The sequence below is a fragment of the Somniosus microcephalus genome, chromosome 6 (genome assembly GCF_052327205.1).
Source record: "Somniosus microcephalus isolate GS21.2 chromosome 6, FLI_Smic_1.0, whole genome shotgun sequence".
NCBI lineage: Eukaryota > Metazoa > Chordata > Chondrichthyes > Squaliformes > Somniosidae > Somniosus > Somniosus microcephalus.
Genome location: NC_140992.1, coordinates 61376103 through 61392209, shown reverse-complemented (window position 1 = coordinate 61392209; position 16107 = coordinate 61376103). Strand labels below are relative to the sequence as shown.

General features: G+C 41.6%; 1 protein-coding gene across 5 annotated transcripts in view; it reads left to right on the top strand.

Moving 5' to 3' along the window:
- actl6a (actin-like 6A) overlaps positions 1–16107 on the top strand; it is a 34773-nt gene that overhangs the window by 1690 nt on the left and 16976 nt on the right. For 4 of the 5 annotated variants that reach the window (XM_085990265.1, XM_085990268.1, XM_085990267.1 and 1 more), the window contains exons 2-8: positions 7492–7568; positions 8922–9096; positions 11220–11320; positions 12039–12136; positions 13863–13957; positions 14334–14440; positions 14969–15052. In XM_085990265.1, the coding sequence (XP_085846391.1) occupies positions 7492–7568; positions 8922–9096; positions 11220–11320; positions 12039–12136; positions 13863–13957; positions 14334–14440; positions 14969–15052 (737 nt within the window). The remainder of the gene's footprint in view (positions 1–7491; positions 7569–8921; positions 9097–11219; positions 11321–12038; positions 12137–13862; positions 13958–14333; positions 14441–14968; positions 15053–16107) is intronic. The other variant, XM_085990266.1, reaches the window with a different exon arrangement.

The window sequence follows — 16107 nt, the reverse complement described above, 5'->3', positions numbered from 1 at the left end:
CAATGGCATCTCTTTCCAAGCCATTACTAAGACCGCCTATTTCAGCTCCAGAACATCGCCTGACTCTGCCCCTGCCTCAGCTCATCTGCTGTTGAAACCCTCGTCTGTGCCTTTGTTACCTCTAGACTTGACTATTCCAACACACTCCTGGCCAGCCTCTCACATTCAACCTCCGTAAACTTGAGGTCATCCAAAACTCTGCTGCCCATGTCCTAACTCGCACCAAGTCCCGTTCACCCATCACCCCTGTGCTTGCTGACCTACATTGGCTCCCATTTAACCAACGCCTCGATTTTTAAAATTCTCATCCTTGTTTTCAAATTCCTCCATGGCCTTGCCCCTCCCTATCTCTGTAATCTCCTCCAGCCCCACAACCCTCCGAGATATCTATGCTCTTCAAATTTTGCCCTCTTGAGCATTTACAAAAGGTAAATCGTGCTTGACTAATCTACTGGAATTTTTTGAGGATGTAACTGGCAGAATAGATAAGGGAGAACCAGTGGATGTGGTGTATTTGGACTTTCAGAAGGCTTTCGATAAGGTCCTGCATAAGAGATTAGCGTGTAAAGTTAAGGCACATGGGATTGGGGCAAGGTACTGACTTGGATAGAGAACTGGTTGGCAGACAGGAAGCAAAGAGTTGGAATAAATGGGTCTTTTTCCGAGTGGCAGGCAGTGACTAGTGGGGTACCGCTGGGATCGGTCCGAGGACCCCAGCTATTCACAATATATATATAAATGATCTAGACGAGGGAACTAGATGTAATATCTCCAAGTTTGCAGACGACACAAAGCTGGGTGGGCGTGTTTGCTGTGAGGAGGATGCAGAGAAACTCCAGTATGATTTGGGCAGATGCATAGCAGATGCAGTATAATGTGGATAAATGCGAGGTTATCCACTTTGGTGGCAAAAACAGGAAGGCAGATTATTATCTGAACGGCAATAGATTGGGAGACGGGGAAGTGCAACGAGACCTGGGTGTCCTTGTGCACCAGTCGCTGAAGGTAAGCATGCAGGTGCAGCAGGCGGTTAAGAAGGCAAATGATATGTTGGCCTTCGTAGCGAGAGGGTTCGAGTACAGGAGCAAGGATGTCTTGCTGCAGTTGTACAGGGTCTTGGTGAGACCACACCTTGAGTATTGTGTGCAGTTTTGGTCGCCTTATCTGAGGAAGGATGTTCTTGCCATGGAGGGAATGCAGCGAAGATTCACCAGTCTGATACCTAGGATGGCAGGAATGACGTATGAAGAGAGATTGGGTCGATTACGGTTATATTCGCTAGAGCCTAGAAGAATGAGAGGGGATCTCCTTGAAACTTATAAAATTCTAACGGGACCAGACAGACTAGATGCAGGAAGGATGTTCCCGATGGCGGGGGAGTCCAGAACCAGGGGGCACAGTCTAAGGATAAGGGGTAAGCCATTTAGGACAGAGATGAGGAGGAATTTCTTCACCCAGAGAGTGGTGAACCTGTGGAATTCTCTACCACAGAAGGCAGTTGAGGCCAATTCATTAAATATATTCAAGAAGGAGTTAGATATATTTCTTAAGGCTAAAGGGATATGGGGAGAAAGCAGGGACAGGGTACTGAATTTGGATGATCAGCCATGATCTCATTGAATGGTGGAGCAGGCTCGAGGGGCTGAATGGCCTACTCCTGCTCCTATCTTCTTTGTTTCTATGTTTTATCCCTGATACTTTAATCACTTGACCATTAGTGGCCATGCCTTCAGCTGCCAAGGCCCTAAGCTCTGGAATTCCCTCCTTAAACCGCTCCAACTCTCTACCTCTCTTTCCTCCTTTAAGACGCTCCTTGAAACCTACCGTGGTCATCTGCCCTAATATCTCCTTATGTGGCTCGGTGTCAAATTTTGTTTTATAATGCTCCTGTGAAGCGCCTTGGGATGTTTTACTACGTTAAATGTGCTAGTAAATACAGGTCGTTGTTCTAAAGTGAAGACAATTAACATTTAGAGTACTAAGAGTTTTCTTTGAAGAATTTTTGGATTTAAATTATAAGATTAGAAAATTCTATGCATGTGTGTGTATACATCGAGTTGGAGAATTGATGCTGAGCATATTGCTGTGGAAGTTGTGCAGGTTTGATCAGATTTTTTTTCTCTGGTTTATTAAAATGACTGTCACAGTGACAATGAGTTTTTTTCTTTCCATCGAACAGTAAATTTTTATCAATGTGTCTTGCTTTGTCTCGGTCTTTCTAAACTACACAATGTTTCTCGCCAAGAATGAGCAAGTGACCTTCCATTCAGTCCTTTTCTAATGTTGCTTTTCAGTCAAGTGGAGAGCATGCAAGAACATCCAAGGAATTACTTGACTCATTACTTGCTCTATTTCTGTGTCTGGGAACCTCTAGTGTTTTGCTGGAGCTTCTTATCTGGAGAATCACGGGTGCTAATCCATGTTCTTCAACTCTGTGCCACAGTACAGTGGATTACCATGCAGAATGACGATAGATTTCTCCCAGGCAGAAGAGAAAGTAAAAGCATTGCAAACCCATTCAAATGTATAAAATTGCATTGTTCTCTGTGGATTTTGTTTAATTTAACAGATTTTAATTTTAAAGAAATACATATTTTGGTCATTTATTCAAGTTAAGCCTCAATACAAAAGCAAAATACTACTGGAAATCTGAAATATAAACAGAAAATGCTGGGAATACTCAGCAGGTCAGGCCGCATCTGTGGAGAGAGAAACTGAGTTAACGTTTCAGGTCAATGACCCTTCGTCAGAACTGGAAAAAGTTAGAGCTGTAACAGATTTTAAGTAAGTGCAGGGGCAGGGAAGGAGGGGAGGAAAGATCAAAAGGGAAGGTCTGTGATGGGATGGAAGGCAGGAGAGATTAAAAGACAAAAGGGATGATGGTGCATGGCAAAAGGAGATGGTAATGGGGCAAGTTAAGAAACAAAAGATGAGTCTAGATGAGGTGTAAACAGGAATGGCAGAATCGTCAACAGCTGCCATGTGGGGAAGAAAAATAGTGGCAGAGGTTATGGTTTGAAATTGTTGAACTCAATGTTGAGTCCAGAAGGCTGTATAGTGCCTAATCGAAAGATGAGGTGCTGTTCCTCGAGCTTGCGTTGAGCTTCATTGGAACAGTGTAAGAGGCCGAGGTGGGAGTGGAGAATTAAAGTGACAGGCGACCGGAAGCTCGTGATCAAGCTTACGGACTGAACGGAGGTGTTCCGCAAAGCGGTCACCCAATCTGGGTTTTGTCTCCCCAGTGTAGAGGAGACCGCATCGTGAGCAGTGAATACAGTATACTAAATTGCAACAAGTACAAGTAAATCGCTGTTTCACCTGGAAGGAGTGTTGGGGCCCTGGACAGTGGGAAGAAACATTGAAGATAGGAGTAGGCCATTCGGCCCCTCGAGTCTGTTCCGCTATTTAATGAGATCATGGCTGATCATCCAAATTCAGTACCCTGTCCCTGCTTTCTCCCTATATCCCTTGATTCCCTTCAGACTTAAGAAATATATCTAACTCCTTCTTGAATATATTTAACAAGTTGGCCTCAACTGCCTTCTGTGGTAGAGAATTCCACAGGTTCACCACTCTGGGTGAAGAAATTTCTCCTCATCTCAGTCCTAAATGGCTTACCCCTTATCCTTAGACTGTGACCCCTGGTTCTGGATTCCCCTGCCATCGGGAACATCCTTCCTGTGTCTAGTCCTGTTAGAATTTTATAAGTTTCAATGAGATCCCCTCTCATTCATCTAAACTCTAGCGAATATAACTGTAATCGACCCAATCTCTCTTCATATGTCATTCTTGCCATCCCAGGTATCAGTCTGGTGAATCTTCGCTGCACTCCCTCCATGGCAAGAACATCCTTCCTCAGATAAGATGACCAAAACTGCACACAATACTCGATGTGGTCTCACCAAGGCCCTGTACAACTGCAGCAAGACATCCTTGCTCCTGTACTCGAACCCTCTCGCTATGAAGGCCAACATACCATATGCCGCCTTAACCGCCTGCTGCACCTGCATGCTTGCCTTCAGCGACTGGTGCACAAGGACACCCAGGTCTCGTTGCACTTCCCCTTTTCCCAATCTATTGCCATTCAGATAATCTGTCTTCCTGTTTTTGCCACCAAAGTAGATAACCTCACATTTATCCACATTATCATGCATCTGCCCAATCACCCAACTTGTCCAAATCATACTGGAGTTTCTCTGCATCCTCCTCACAGCACACACGCCCACCCAGCTTTGTGTCATCTGCAAACTTGGAGATATTACACCTAGTTCCCTCGTCTAGATCATTAATATATATTGTGAATAGCTGGGGTCCTAGCACCGATCCCTGCGGTACCCCACTAGACACTGCCTGCTACTTGGAAAAAGACCCGTTTATTCCAACTCTTTGCTTCCTGTCTGCCAACCAGTTCTCTATCCAAGTCAGTACCTTACCCCCAATCCCATGTGCTTTAACTTTACACGCTAATCTCTTATGCAGGACCTTATCGAAAACCTTCTGAAAGTCCAATTACACCACATCCACTGGTTCTTCCTTATTTATTCTACCAGTTACGTCCTCAAAAAATTCCAGTAGATTAGTCAAGCATGATTTACCTTTTTGTAAATCCATGTTGACTTTGTCCGATCCTGTCACTGTTTTCCAAGTGCTCTGCTATTACATCTTTTATAATGGACTCTAGCATTTTCCCCACTACTGATGTCAGGCTTACCGGTCTATAATTCCCCGTTTTCTCTCTACCACCTTTTTTAAATAGTGGGGTTACATTAGCTACCCTCCAATCCATGGGAACTGTTCCAGAGTCTATAGAATTTTGGAAGATGACCAGCAATGCATCTACTATTTCTAGGGCCGCTTCCTTAAGTACCCTAGGATGTAGATTATCAGGCCCTGGGGATTTATCGGCCTTCAATCCCTTCAATCTCCCTAACACCATTTCCCTACAAATACTGATTTCTTTCAGTTCCTCCCTCTCATTAGACCCTATGTTCCCCGACATCTCTGGGAGGTTATTTGTGTCCTCCTTTGTGAAGACAGAACCAAAGTACAGGAAACTTTGTGCTATCTGGCACTGACGGGACCGAGCTGTTGCCGTCTCATCAAAACTGCCGGACAAACCAGCGCTAATGTTGAAACATACGGAGATTTTGAGCTCTGTATCTGGCAACAAACCCTGTGCTTCGAAACAGTCGGCCGTACCTTGCAAGCGTCTCTGTAGCTTAGCAACAGCTTCAGCGAGACCTTGCAGAGCTTGACTGTTGAGAAAAAAGCAACGGAAAGAAAAAAAACCTAACGAAACGGCTCCTGATTTTTGCCGGTGGCTCGAGCTTGCCGGACATTTAGCCTCCAGATAAAACAAAGTTTCCTGTATGTATTTCTTTGTTCCCCATTATAAATCCCCCTGATTCTGACTGCAAGGGACCTACGCTTGACTTCACCAATCTTTTTCTCTTCACATATCTATAGAAGCTTTTACAGTCAGTTTTTATGTTCCCTGCAAGCTTACACTCATTCTATTTTCCCCCTTTTAAGTAATCCCTTTGTCCTCCTTTGCTGAATCCTAAACTGCTCCCAGTCCTTAAGTTTGCTGCTTTTTCTAGCCAATTTATATGTCCTCTGCTTGGATCTTATGCTGTCCCTAATTTCCCTTGTTAGCCACAGTTGAGTCACTTTTTTTAATGCCAAACAGGGATGAACAAATTCTGTAGTTCATCCATGCAATCTTAAAAAGAGAGGAGGTAAAAGGGTAGATGTTGCATCTCCTGCGCTTGCACAGGAAGGTGCTGTGGGAAGGGGAAGGGGTGTTGGGGTGATTGTGGAATGGACCAGGACGTTGTGGAGGGAGCGGTCCCTTTGGAATGCTGAAAGGGGTGGGGAATATGTGTTTGGTGGTGGCATCACGCTGGAGATGGCAGAGGATGATATGTTGAATGTGGAGGCTGGTGGGGTGAAAGGTGAGGAGAAGGGGAACCCTATCTTGATTCTGGGAGGAAGGGGTGAGAGCAAGAAGTGTGGGAAATAGAATGGACACTGTCAAGGGCCATGTCAACCACGGTAGAGGGGAATCCTTGGTTGAGGAAAAAGGAAGGCATAACGGAAACACTAGCATGGAAGGTGGCATCATCGGAACAGATGCAATGGAGAAACTGGTCCTTGCAGGAAGTGGGGTGGGAGGAATTATAGTTTAGGTAGCTGTGGGAGTCAGTGGGCTTATAGTGAATGTTTGTCAATAGCCTATCCCCAGAAATGGAGACAGAGACATCGAAGAAGGGAAGAGTCAGAGATGGACCATGTGAAGGAGAGGGAAGGGTGGAAATTGGAAGCAAAGTGAACTAAATTTTCTAGTTTGGGGTGAGAGCAGCAAACGGCGCCGATACAATTATCAGTACACCGGAAAAAGAGGTGAGGGAGGGGACCTGAGTAGGATTGGAACAAAGAATGTTCCACAGATCCCATGAAAAGGCAGGTATAACTCGGGCCCATGCAGGTTCCCATAGCAACACCTTTAATTTGGAGGAAGTGAGTGGAGTCAAGGGAGAAGTTGCTCAACGTGAGACCAAGTTCAGCCAGGTGGAGGAGGGTGGTGGTGGATGTGGACTGGTTGGGCCTCTGTTCAAGGACGAAGCAGGGCACCCTCAGGCTGTCCTGGTGGGGGATGGAGGTGTGAAGGGATTGGATGTCCATAGTGAAAACGAGACGGTTGGGGCCAGGAAACTGAAAACTATTAAAGTGGCAGAGGGTTTCAGAAGGGTCGTGGATGTCGGTATGAAGAGACTGGACAAGGAGGAAAAAATAGAATTGAGATAGGCGGAAATCAGTTCCGTGGGACAAGAACAGGCTGAAACGATGGATATACGAGGGCAGCCCTGTTTGTGGATCTTGGGAAGGAGGTAGAAGCGGGCTGTGCAGGGTTGGGGAACTATGAGGTTGGCGGCCATGAAGGGAAGATCAGCCTCAATACCTCTGCTTCCAAGGGAGTTGGTACTTTGCTTCTGGACTTCTGGCAGCACCCCTTTGACCAACTGTTAGGAATTGGTGTCCAGGTAGGACTTCTTTGAGTTTTATTCTCTTCTTCTGTTCTCCTTACCCCCCCGCCCCCAAACCCCAGCTGAGAGATGCCAGAACCTCCACTAAGTGTGGTTCAAATCAAGAACTGAGCAGAATCGGAGACGGAACCTGCATCTCCTGTTGCATGGCACTGAGCATTATTGCTCCAGCATTTGGCACGTCACAACCATATTCTATATTCTAATGTAAGGCAGTGATTATATGGTTTTTCTAGTAATTCGTAGTGACTGGTGAATGTAGAAGTATGCATTGCAATCGGTGAAACCTCATGTTTTATGTAGAATTTAAAAATACTGTAATCACAAGTATCCTACTGCAACAACATCAATGTCTTTCTTTGCTGAGTCTCTCTCTTTGAATACTGTTGGTTTCATTGTTCCCAAGAAAGAGTTTTTTCTGATATGCCACTTTAATTTTTTGCAGATGAGGTTGGTGCCCTTGTGTTTGACATTGGGTCATACACAGTGCGAGCAGGCTATGCTGGGGAAGATTGCCCAAAGGTAATTTGATTTTGTACCACCTCCATGTGAACAGTTGAGACTCCATGGATGTTAAATAAGTGGGGTCAGGGAAGAATAGCTGGCATATTTATTACAAGAGTTTATGATCATGCTTCCTGTCTATTTTAATTGAAAGGCTTTGGGAAAGCTTATGATTAACAATTTATTTCGATCATGCCCTCACAAGAGTATATTTTTACATTATGCACCATAGATCTGTTGCATGCCTAGTGGTTTTAGGGTTACATTTACAAATTTGTACTATTTGCTTTGTTATCTCAGTTGATTCTCATGTCTTCCTTGTCTGATAACGGGCAGCACCTTCTCTCTCGGTTTAATAAATCATCCTTGTTTAACCCCCCGCCGCAAGTCGACTTTGTTATCGAGACACTCTCTCCTGTCATCCTCTGCACCAAGCAACAGCTCATTCTCAATTATTTCCACCTACACCTCAATTCCCTTAGACCCCCCCGGCCCATTTCCTCAGACTTCATTGCCCTCCTGTCCTCTTTCAATCTCGCCTTTCATATAAACTCCTTTTTAATAGCCTTGGGCATCTCTTGTGGTCTTTCTGCATTCAAGTTCTCAATCACTGACGAGGCAATCTCTGACCACTTACTCGTCTCCCTTACCACCCACGTTTCCCTACTCCTCCAATCGCAGTATTCTCATCATCTGCTGTGGGGAAAAGCGCGCTCTCAACAAATTCCCAATTCCCCTGCCTTTGGCCCTCAATCCATAACAACACCACTGCCACTGTGGCCTAGCATAACTGCTCCCTCTTCTCTGGCTTTGACAACATTATCCCCAGGAAATTAATCAGCGGGGACCACTGGCTAGTGTATGGGAGCAGGAATGATGGTTGATTTTTCCCATTCCTAAACCAAGGTGCTGAACCCAAATCTAATGATTGAGGATTGAATTGATTATCTTCAGGGTCTGTGTCACACTGCTATTCACTGGATAAACTCGCTGAGCCATCAGGAAAGCTAGCCTCTGTAGAGCTGTTTTAAATGTTTCCTCAATTTGCTCCATTGCAAGCAGTGCTACAGACTGAATGCATCTTTGTTCGGGTGGTGCCTATAGTCCTGGGGTGCTTGCATGATTCAGAAGTGATTCATATTCTTATTTATTCTGATATTAAATGATAAGTCTAAAGTTTTCATTTTGTTAACAGTTTTAAAATGAATGTTTATGAACAGCATCAGATTAAACGTATAGTGAACAAATGTTTGAAATAATACCGTGGGTATATTTTAGTGTACACATTGAATAAAATACTTTATAGATTTGTATAATGCATTTTATACTGGGAAATGTATTGTGAACTAAACTATAATCTTACTTTTAAAGGCAGACTTTCCAACAGCTATTGGGATGCTGTTGGAGAGGGATGATGGGAGCACACCTATGGAAATAGAAGGAGACAAAGGAAAGCCAAGTGGCACAACTTATTTTATTGATACAAACTCTTTGCGAGTTCCCAGAGAAAATATGGAAGTTATCTCTCCTTTGAAAAATGGAATGAGTATGTCAGCAATTTAAATACTGTTTATTTTTTCCTTGCCAGTTTTCTCTTCTATCCTGAAGGCCTCTTTGTAGATTACATTCTCACAGTTGCCAGTTTTTCTGTACTACGTGCACCATTATCCACTATTCATGTGTGATCCTTGATGGTGAGTGTTTGCAGGCTGCTGGACCAGGCTTGGGAGAGGGGGGAATCATACCAAGCCCCATCCTCTCCTCACCATGCCCACATACCGACACTTCCAACAGGGGACACCGAAATCATAAGCAAAAACTCTGGTTGATTTCCCCCCTCTCTAACTCAAGATTACTAAGGCCAATTATAGACACCGTACCACCATCCTGGCTGAGTTCATCCAACTCAACACGCCTGGGGTTGGAACCTCTGATCGCTACTTTTATAGTGATGTTGAAAGGACACATATTTCCAAGATGTCCCTGTCCATCACTTTACAATAGTTTTAAATAATGTATATATTAAGTAAAGAATTGAGTTAAAATTCTTAGTAAATATAGTCTTGGGGTTGGTGGTTTTTAATGTAATTTTTAAATAGTAATTTCTAAAATCTAGGTTAGCTGATACTGTAGTAGGTGTAGAGGCAACAGCTGTTGTCCTAGTAGCTTGTGTTGGTAAATTTAATCAAAGCCAATGAGTGATGAGAACAGAGGTGGATGATGTGTGTTTAGAAAACCCCCAATAAATCTCAATTGCCTGTTTTGCAGATTATAAAATATATTGATACTTCAACATATTTGTGTCCTCACACTGCATAAATCTCTCTTTTTGGATGATCTGTAAATTTATCAAACGTTTGCAATTTATTGCTCACTTTGAGGAATGTTTATTATTTAAAGCAAAATTGTAATTGTATCCTTTTTTATACAGATTTAATCATCACCTTGTATAATGTATTGAATAAGCGATAAGAACATAGAAAGTGATGGACATAAATCTTGAAACATTGAGACATATACTGTAGATGTAGACTCTACATCAAGATTTTGTGGCTGCATTTATCTGATCAAGCATGTGACTAGTAGAAGAGTTTATCATTTTGTTTTCTTCTTTCAATGAGAATAATTACTCTGTTTATATATTAAATTCAGTACATGGGGCAGCTGTTGCAGCAAAGCTTTCATACGAAGCATGCTCCTATGGAGAAAAACTCATCATACTGCCTGTTGTACATATTATGCTGATAACTTGCACTCGCCCACTCATTTTGTGTTCGTCCTTGCTGGGTCCAGTATTCCCTGGCTTCCCATGCTCCTTCTGGGTTGATATTTCACACACTGTCCTCCTGCTAAGCCCTCCCACCAACAGTAAGTCTGCTGTGACCAATATGTGCTAACTGTAACTTCCTAATCATGTTGGTATTTAGTTGTAATCCTACCCCAGCTCAGCTACCATGGCTTTGGCCACAGTGCATGCCACCTTCCATATACTATTCATGTCATCAGCCCTGACCCAGTGATTTACAAAGTAATTTTATTGATGCCTCATTCTGTTCTAGATTGTTTTGAAGACAACTATTATATAGTGATTACGGCTAACTGTCCCACTTTTTCCCCCCTCTGCCTTGCCTTCTTGCCTCCTCTCTCCCTTTCTTGCATTTCCTTCCTCCTTTCTTCCCTTCCCTCTCCATCCATCCCCTTCTTCCTCTTCCCCCACTTGCTCTCTTTTCCACCCCCACACCCCACCATATAATTGTGGGTTAACATACAAGTAAGACTCCAGTGTTTTAATCTACCATTCCTCCACAATTAAAATAAAGGATTGGAATATCGCTTTGGATAAGAACTTTTAAAATTGCTCTAAAACCTGGTGTACACGTTGCACCTTAATGCAGGTATTAAAACTAAATCTTGGGGTATAGGGATGTAGCTGTAGGAATTTTATTGCTGGCAACCTATACATTAGAATTTATAGTAAAACATCTACTGTATTGAACTTGCCCAGGTTGAAATTCCATGCTTTTCTATTTGTCATTGTAAGCTCTGGCATTTAATCTAAATCAAGATTGATTGAAGATAAATGATTTAGAAAAGGGATAATTCGATAATTCAATTGACAAGTATGCTGTTCTGATTAAAGGTTCTGAATCTTGTTGCATTTTATTGCAGTTGAAGAATGGGACAGTTTTCAGGCGATTCTAGACCACACATATAAGAATCACATAAAATCTGAAGCTGGTCTGCATCCTGTTTTGATGTCGGAGGCCCCAGTGAGTATTTGATTATTCTGTAAAATACTGTGTTGGATTTCTGTGTTTTGAATTGCAAAGCATAATATTTAACAGTTGAAACAGAGTACATACCAGTCTGGATAAAAATATCACTTTGAAGGCAGTGTGATGATGTATCTTGGTATGGTAATATGCTGTGCTGGGATGGAGGTTCACGTGTTCAGTTTTACACACTGTTCCAATGTCTACCGTGTGAGCATAGAAAAGCAAGGCAACATCTACACTTGTGGAGAAAAAAATTGATGGATCACTCATTCTGTCATGGTCTTATGTACATCTGGGCAACTAGCTCAAGTAGCATTGGCTGAGGTTGAAATCCTGGCTGCATGCTACTCTGTTGTGTAGGGAGACTTGATAACTGACAGGAAAAAGTACTGCCACTTTAATAAAAATAAAAAAAATCAGCTACCTCGGCAAGATCAGTATTTGAACCTCGTATTTCTTAGTACCTTAGGTGGGTACCAATGGGGGAACTAATGCCCTTTGTTTCAAAAGCTAACTATGTACACCCAGTTTCAGATTTTGATATGCCATATTTTCACTGAAAATGTACAGAATTGACATTATTTAGAAACATAGGATTCCTTTTGTAAAATATTTTAATTCTTTGTAACCTATGTTACCTATGCAGTAATGATATGTTTGTATTCCCCATGTTTTAACCAACAGTTATTTGACTTTTTTCTGGTTTTCACAGTGGAATACACGGGCGAAGAGAGAGCGACTTACTGAGCTGATGTTTGAACATTATAATATCCCGGCATTTTTCCTGTGTAAAACCGCTGTGCTCACGGCGTATCCTTTTATTGAACCAATTTTTCAATTACATGTGATGCTGAAATTGATAATTTTTTCCAAATTGCATAACTCCAAGAGGGAGGGAAAATCGATGTTTAAGCATAAATGGGTAGTTAGTTTATCTGAAGTAAATGGAAAAAGTGCAGTTTTTAATAGCTTTTTACATAACCAAGCCCTGTCAAATATTACAACACTTACAAGAGTACGATCTCCATTTTGTTTTTCCTCTAATGGCTAATAAAGCCTGTCTTTGCATCAAAATTCTTGGAGTGGATTATTGATAGTTTGTGATAGTCACATTAGCATATTCTTTTCTTCAATATGTCCTCATATTCGCATACCCAGTGTAAAGTTGGATTTTCTTTCATTTGGGACAGTAACATCACTCAATACAGTATTAAAATCTGATTCCTTATATTGTATGGATTGTAACCTGGGACCTTTTGCTCTGTGTAGTTTGGTGCAGAGTTAATTTTTCCTTTTCCTTGCTAGGCCAGTTGCTGGAGCAAGCAATTTAATCTTATTGAATACCGCTGAAACAAAACTCAGGAAAGCAAAACACACAAACTTAACCTGCAAATATTTAGAATAGTGAAAATGTTTGGGAGACTGTGTGCCTAGTGATAATAGAAAAGTATATCTGGATGTTCCTGAAACAGAGATAAAACGTAACTGCTAATGATTCATCCTTTGCCAATCATCATTCTTGATGCTATTTTTATTTGCTGCCTGCTAGGAAAATGGATTAATAAGCTGCTTGTTATGTCTCTGTTTAAGTTCTTAAGCTGGTTACTAAATGGTATGTGAACATGGTAGGTTGACTTGGACATTAGCATCCAGCATCTTAATCTCCCTCTGGGATAGTGCTTCATCTCTGGCATCTTATAATTTGGAGAATATTGAATATCGCATACTGGATATTGAAAATCCACTGCGTGGAACCAAGTTCAAACCAATATGTTGCTACACTGTGCCTTATCCCACTAGATTGCTAGTACAGTACATTCTTAACAGGGTATTGGGTTAAAATCAGCAAATATAGATTTTTTTTTTTTTTTTTTTAAAGGAATGTTTAATCCAGGAACAGGTAACAGTAAAATTTTTTTTGGCTGTGTTGCAGAGATGGGTGGTTATTTTATTCCCCGTTAATATCCTTTCAAACTGGTAGATCAACAATAACTAACTATTATCTTGGAATTAGTGTACATATTAAAAGTTAAAGTAAACATTGGTCAGTGCACTTTTTGTCTCCACACCTCATTGTGTTGGGGTACCATTTATCAGATGTGGGGTGTCATCTGGTATCTCATTCAATGCCTGTATTTCACTGGTGAGCATAGATAGAAAACTAGCAAGCAATTGATTGAAGAGGGGTGGTAAATCACAGTTGAACCTGATCATGGTGGATTTTCCTTGCAACCACCACCCCCCCCTCCAGCTACCAAAACCAATTGTAGAACTTCACTACTGTTTTAGCTGAGACCTATTAACTTGCAATAGAGCAGTGATCAAACATGGGGCTTTCTTGGTCTATATGGTTCAGTATCGCACCATGGGGTGCAGTTACTCACTAAGACATCACAATGCCTGGTTAGTACTCTTTTATGGGAAATAATAGCACAGATTGTTAATGAAAATGGAAGCTGGTTTAATTTGCATTGTGGAATGGCTTCACTTTGTACTTCAGTTCGCTACGTGTCTTTTCCTTCACTTTTTGTGTCAGATTTGCAAATGGCCGTTCTACAGGCTTAGTGCTAGATAGTGGAGCCACACATACCACAGCTATTCCAGTGCATGATGGATATGTTCTTCAGCAAAGTAAGGATAAATGCAGACCTTGATGATGAAATGTGTAATTGAACCATTGTTAATTCACTTAATGGAAGAGACTTTTCAAGAGGTACAGGTTTTAAAAATAAACTTTAAAAAAAATTATGCTCCCTCCCACCTCTCACTCCCTCTTGCTCGCTCCCCCTCTCATCAGATCACATATCCCTTTTTATACAATAATACCATTTCAGCTGCTCATCTTGTTTTTTGTTCCCTTTGCTGCTTTATCAGAAACTTTAAAGCAAATGTTTTTTTAATGTATATACATAGATATTTTTTATGTAAACACTGTCCTTCATAAACCAAATGCTGACTTCCGTCTGTGTGGTAGAACCAAAGTACTTTTTTTCTGATGTGATTTCAGGCATTGTTAAGTCACCACTCGCAGGAGACTTCATCTCCATGCAGTGCAGGGAACTCTTTCAGGAACTGAATGTGGAAATAATCCCACCATACATGATTGCTTCAAAGGTGAGGGAAAACCAAAGCATCTAATTCTATAAATGTGTCCTTTTTTATAATATAAACAATGCAGCTTGTAATTGGAACAGACAAATCCACTCTATTGCCATGAACCCTTCTGAAACCAGTGAGATTCGTGGATCTTTCTGCATCGAGAGCACATGATCAACGTGGAGTGTTTTGCTTAATACTTGCTGATCTCTTGTGGCATTGCTTGTGGTTAGTCTTGGATCTGAAGCAGATTTATGATTTGTAATTGCTAATCTGGTCTATATCTTTTAATTATAGGTACTTGTGAACTGATCGTGTCCATCAGAGGGCATTTAGTGACTGCTTGTAAATTTCAGACTCCAGGTCAATGGCTAGCTTTTTTAATTAAAGATTGTTTTGTATGTGTAACCATGTCTGGCATCTGGTATGTGCCGGATGTGTGGTCGACCCAAGACTATATAAACATAGATACGCTGGAAGTAAGGCAAGAAATCACCAATCTCAAAGTTTTGTGGTAGTTTCTTCTGCATTTTCTATACTCCTCAGGTCAACACTACCAGAAAACTTTCAGCTTCAAAGCCCGCTGAGATGCCCACATTACAGTCCTCATTGGCTTCAAAATCTGTTCAGGTAAAGGCAAAACCTTCTGGTAAAAAGGCATATGTGGAGAAAAAAGATAAACCCAGCAAGCTACAAAAAGGCCTTATTACCTCACATGAGATACTTTGAGCTTTTAGCAGAATCAGTGCCTTCAAGTAGCTGCATAACATCTCCAGTCTTGTCTAAGGGCACTTCAGTGAGAGTTTCAGCCTCTATGCAGTGCACACATTTGGAATATAGGCTGTAATGATGCGTCCATCATTTTTATGTGTCATATATTCTTCCTCTTGGCCCAAGTAGCACCTTTCCTTGTTGTTAATGACAACATGACCCTTTGTCTTTTCTTCTTCCTATGGGATTAAAACTCCAGTTTGGCATCACCTAATTGCACTTCTTGATTTATCTTGGTTTTTTCCTAATCTTTTCAATCTTCATGTCCTCCATCTTGGGTCTTGGTGCTTCACCTCAGTTTCTCAGTAATAGAAAAAAAAACAATTAACCCTTTCTCATGGATGACTTTTCAATATTGGTTGTTTTAGGTTCTCCTGGTTTCCTATAACCACCTAATTTGGCTTGTCAATTAGTCAGCTCCATCATTGAGGTGCACATTTGTGTTTAACATTTCCCACCTCAGTCTATTGTTAGGGAGGCTGCTCCTGCAACTTGTATATGAGGCTTCTTTTGAACGTAGGATCATTTAATGTTCCGTTGCTTCCAAAAATGCTAGTACTTGTCCAGGCTCAGTGTTATCTTTGTAAAATTCTTCTGACTCTCTAGTCTGAGGGAGGAGGCTCCGTAACATTTGGCTAACTACCATGATGTCTAATCTAATTGAGGTCCAAGCTGCTTCTGTCCCTTGCATTACAAACTGACATTTTCAACTTTATATTTGCTGGAGGTTAGATCCCAGCTCCCTCAGCAATTGAGAAATTATTCATTCATTTTTATTTTTGTGCTAGCTGAACTAACCAGGACTTATTAATCAATTCATTGATCTATGGTCACCTGCCAAGGCATTAGTTTCATTACTCAGTGACTTGCCCATGAAACAGCACTGTGATCTCAGGATACCACTGACTGTAGAG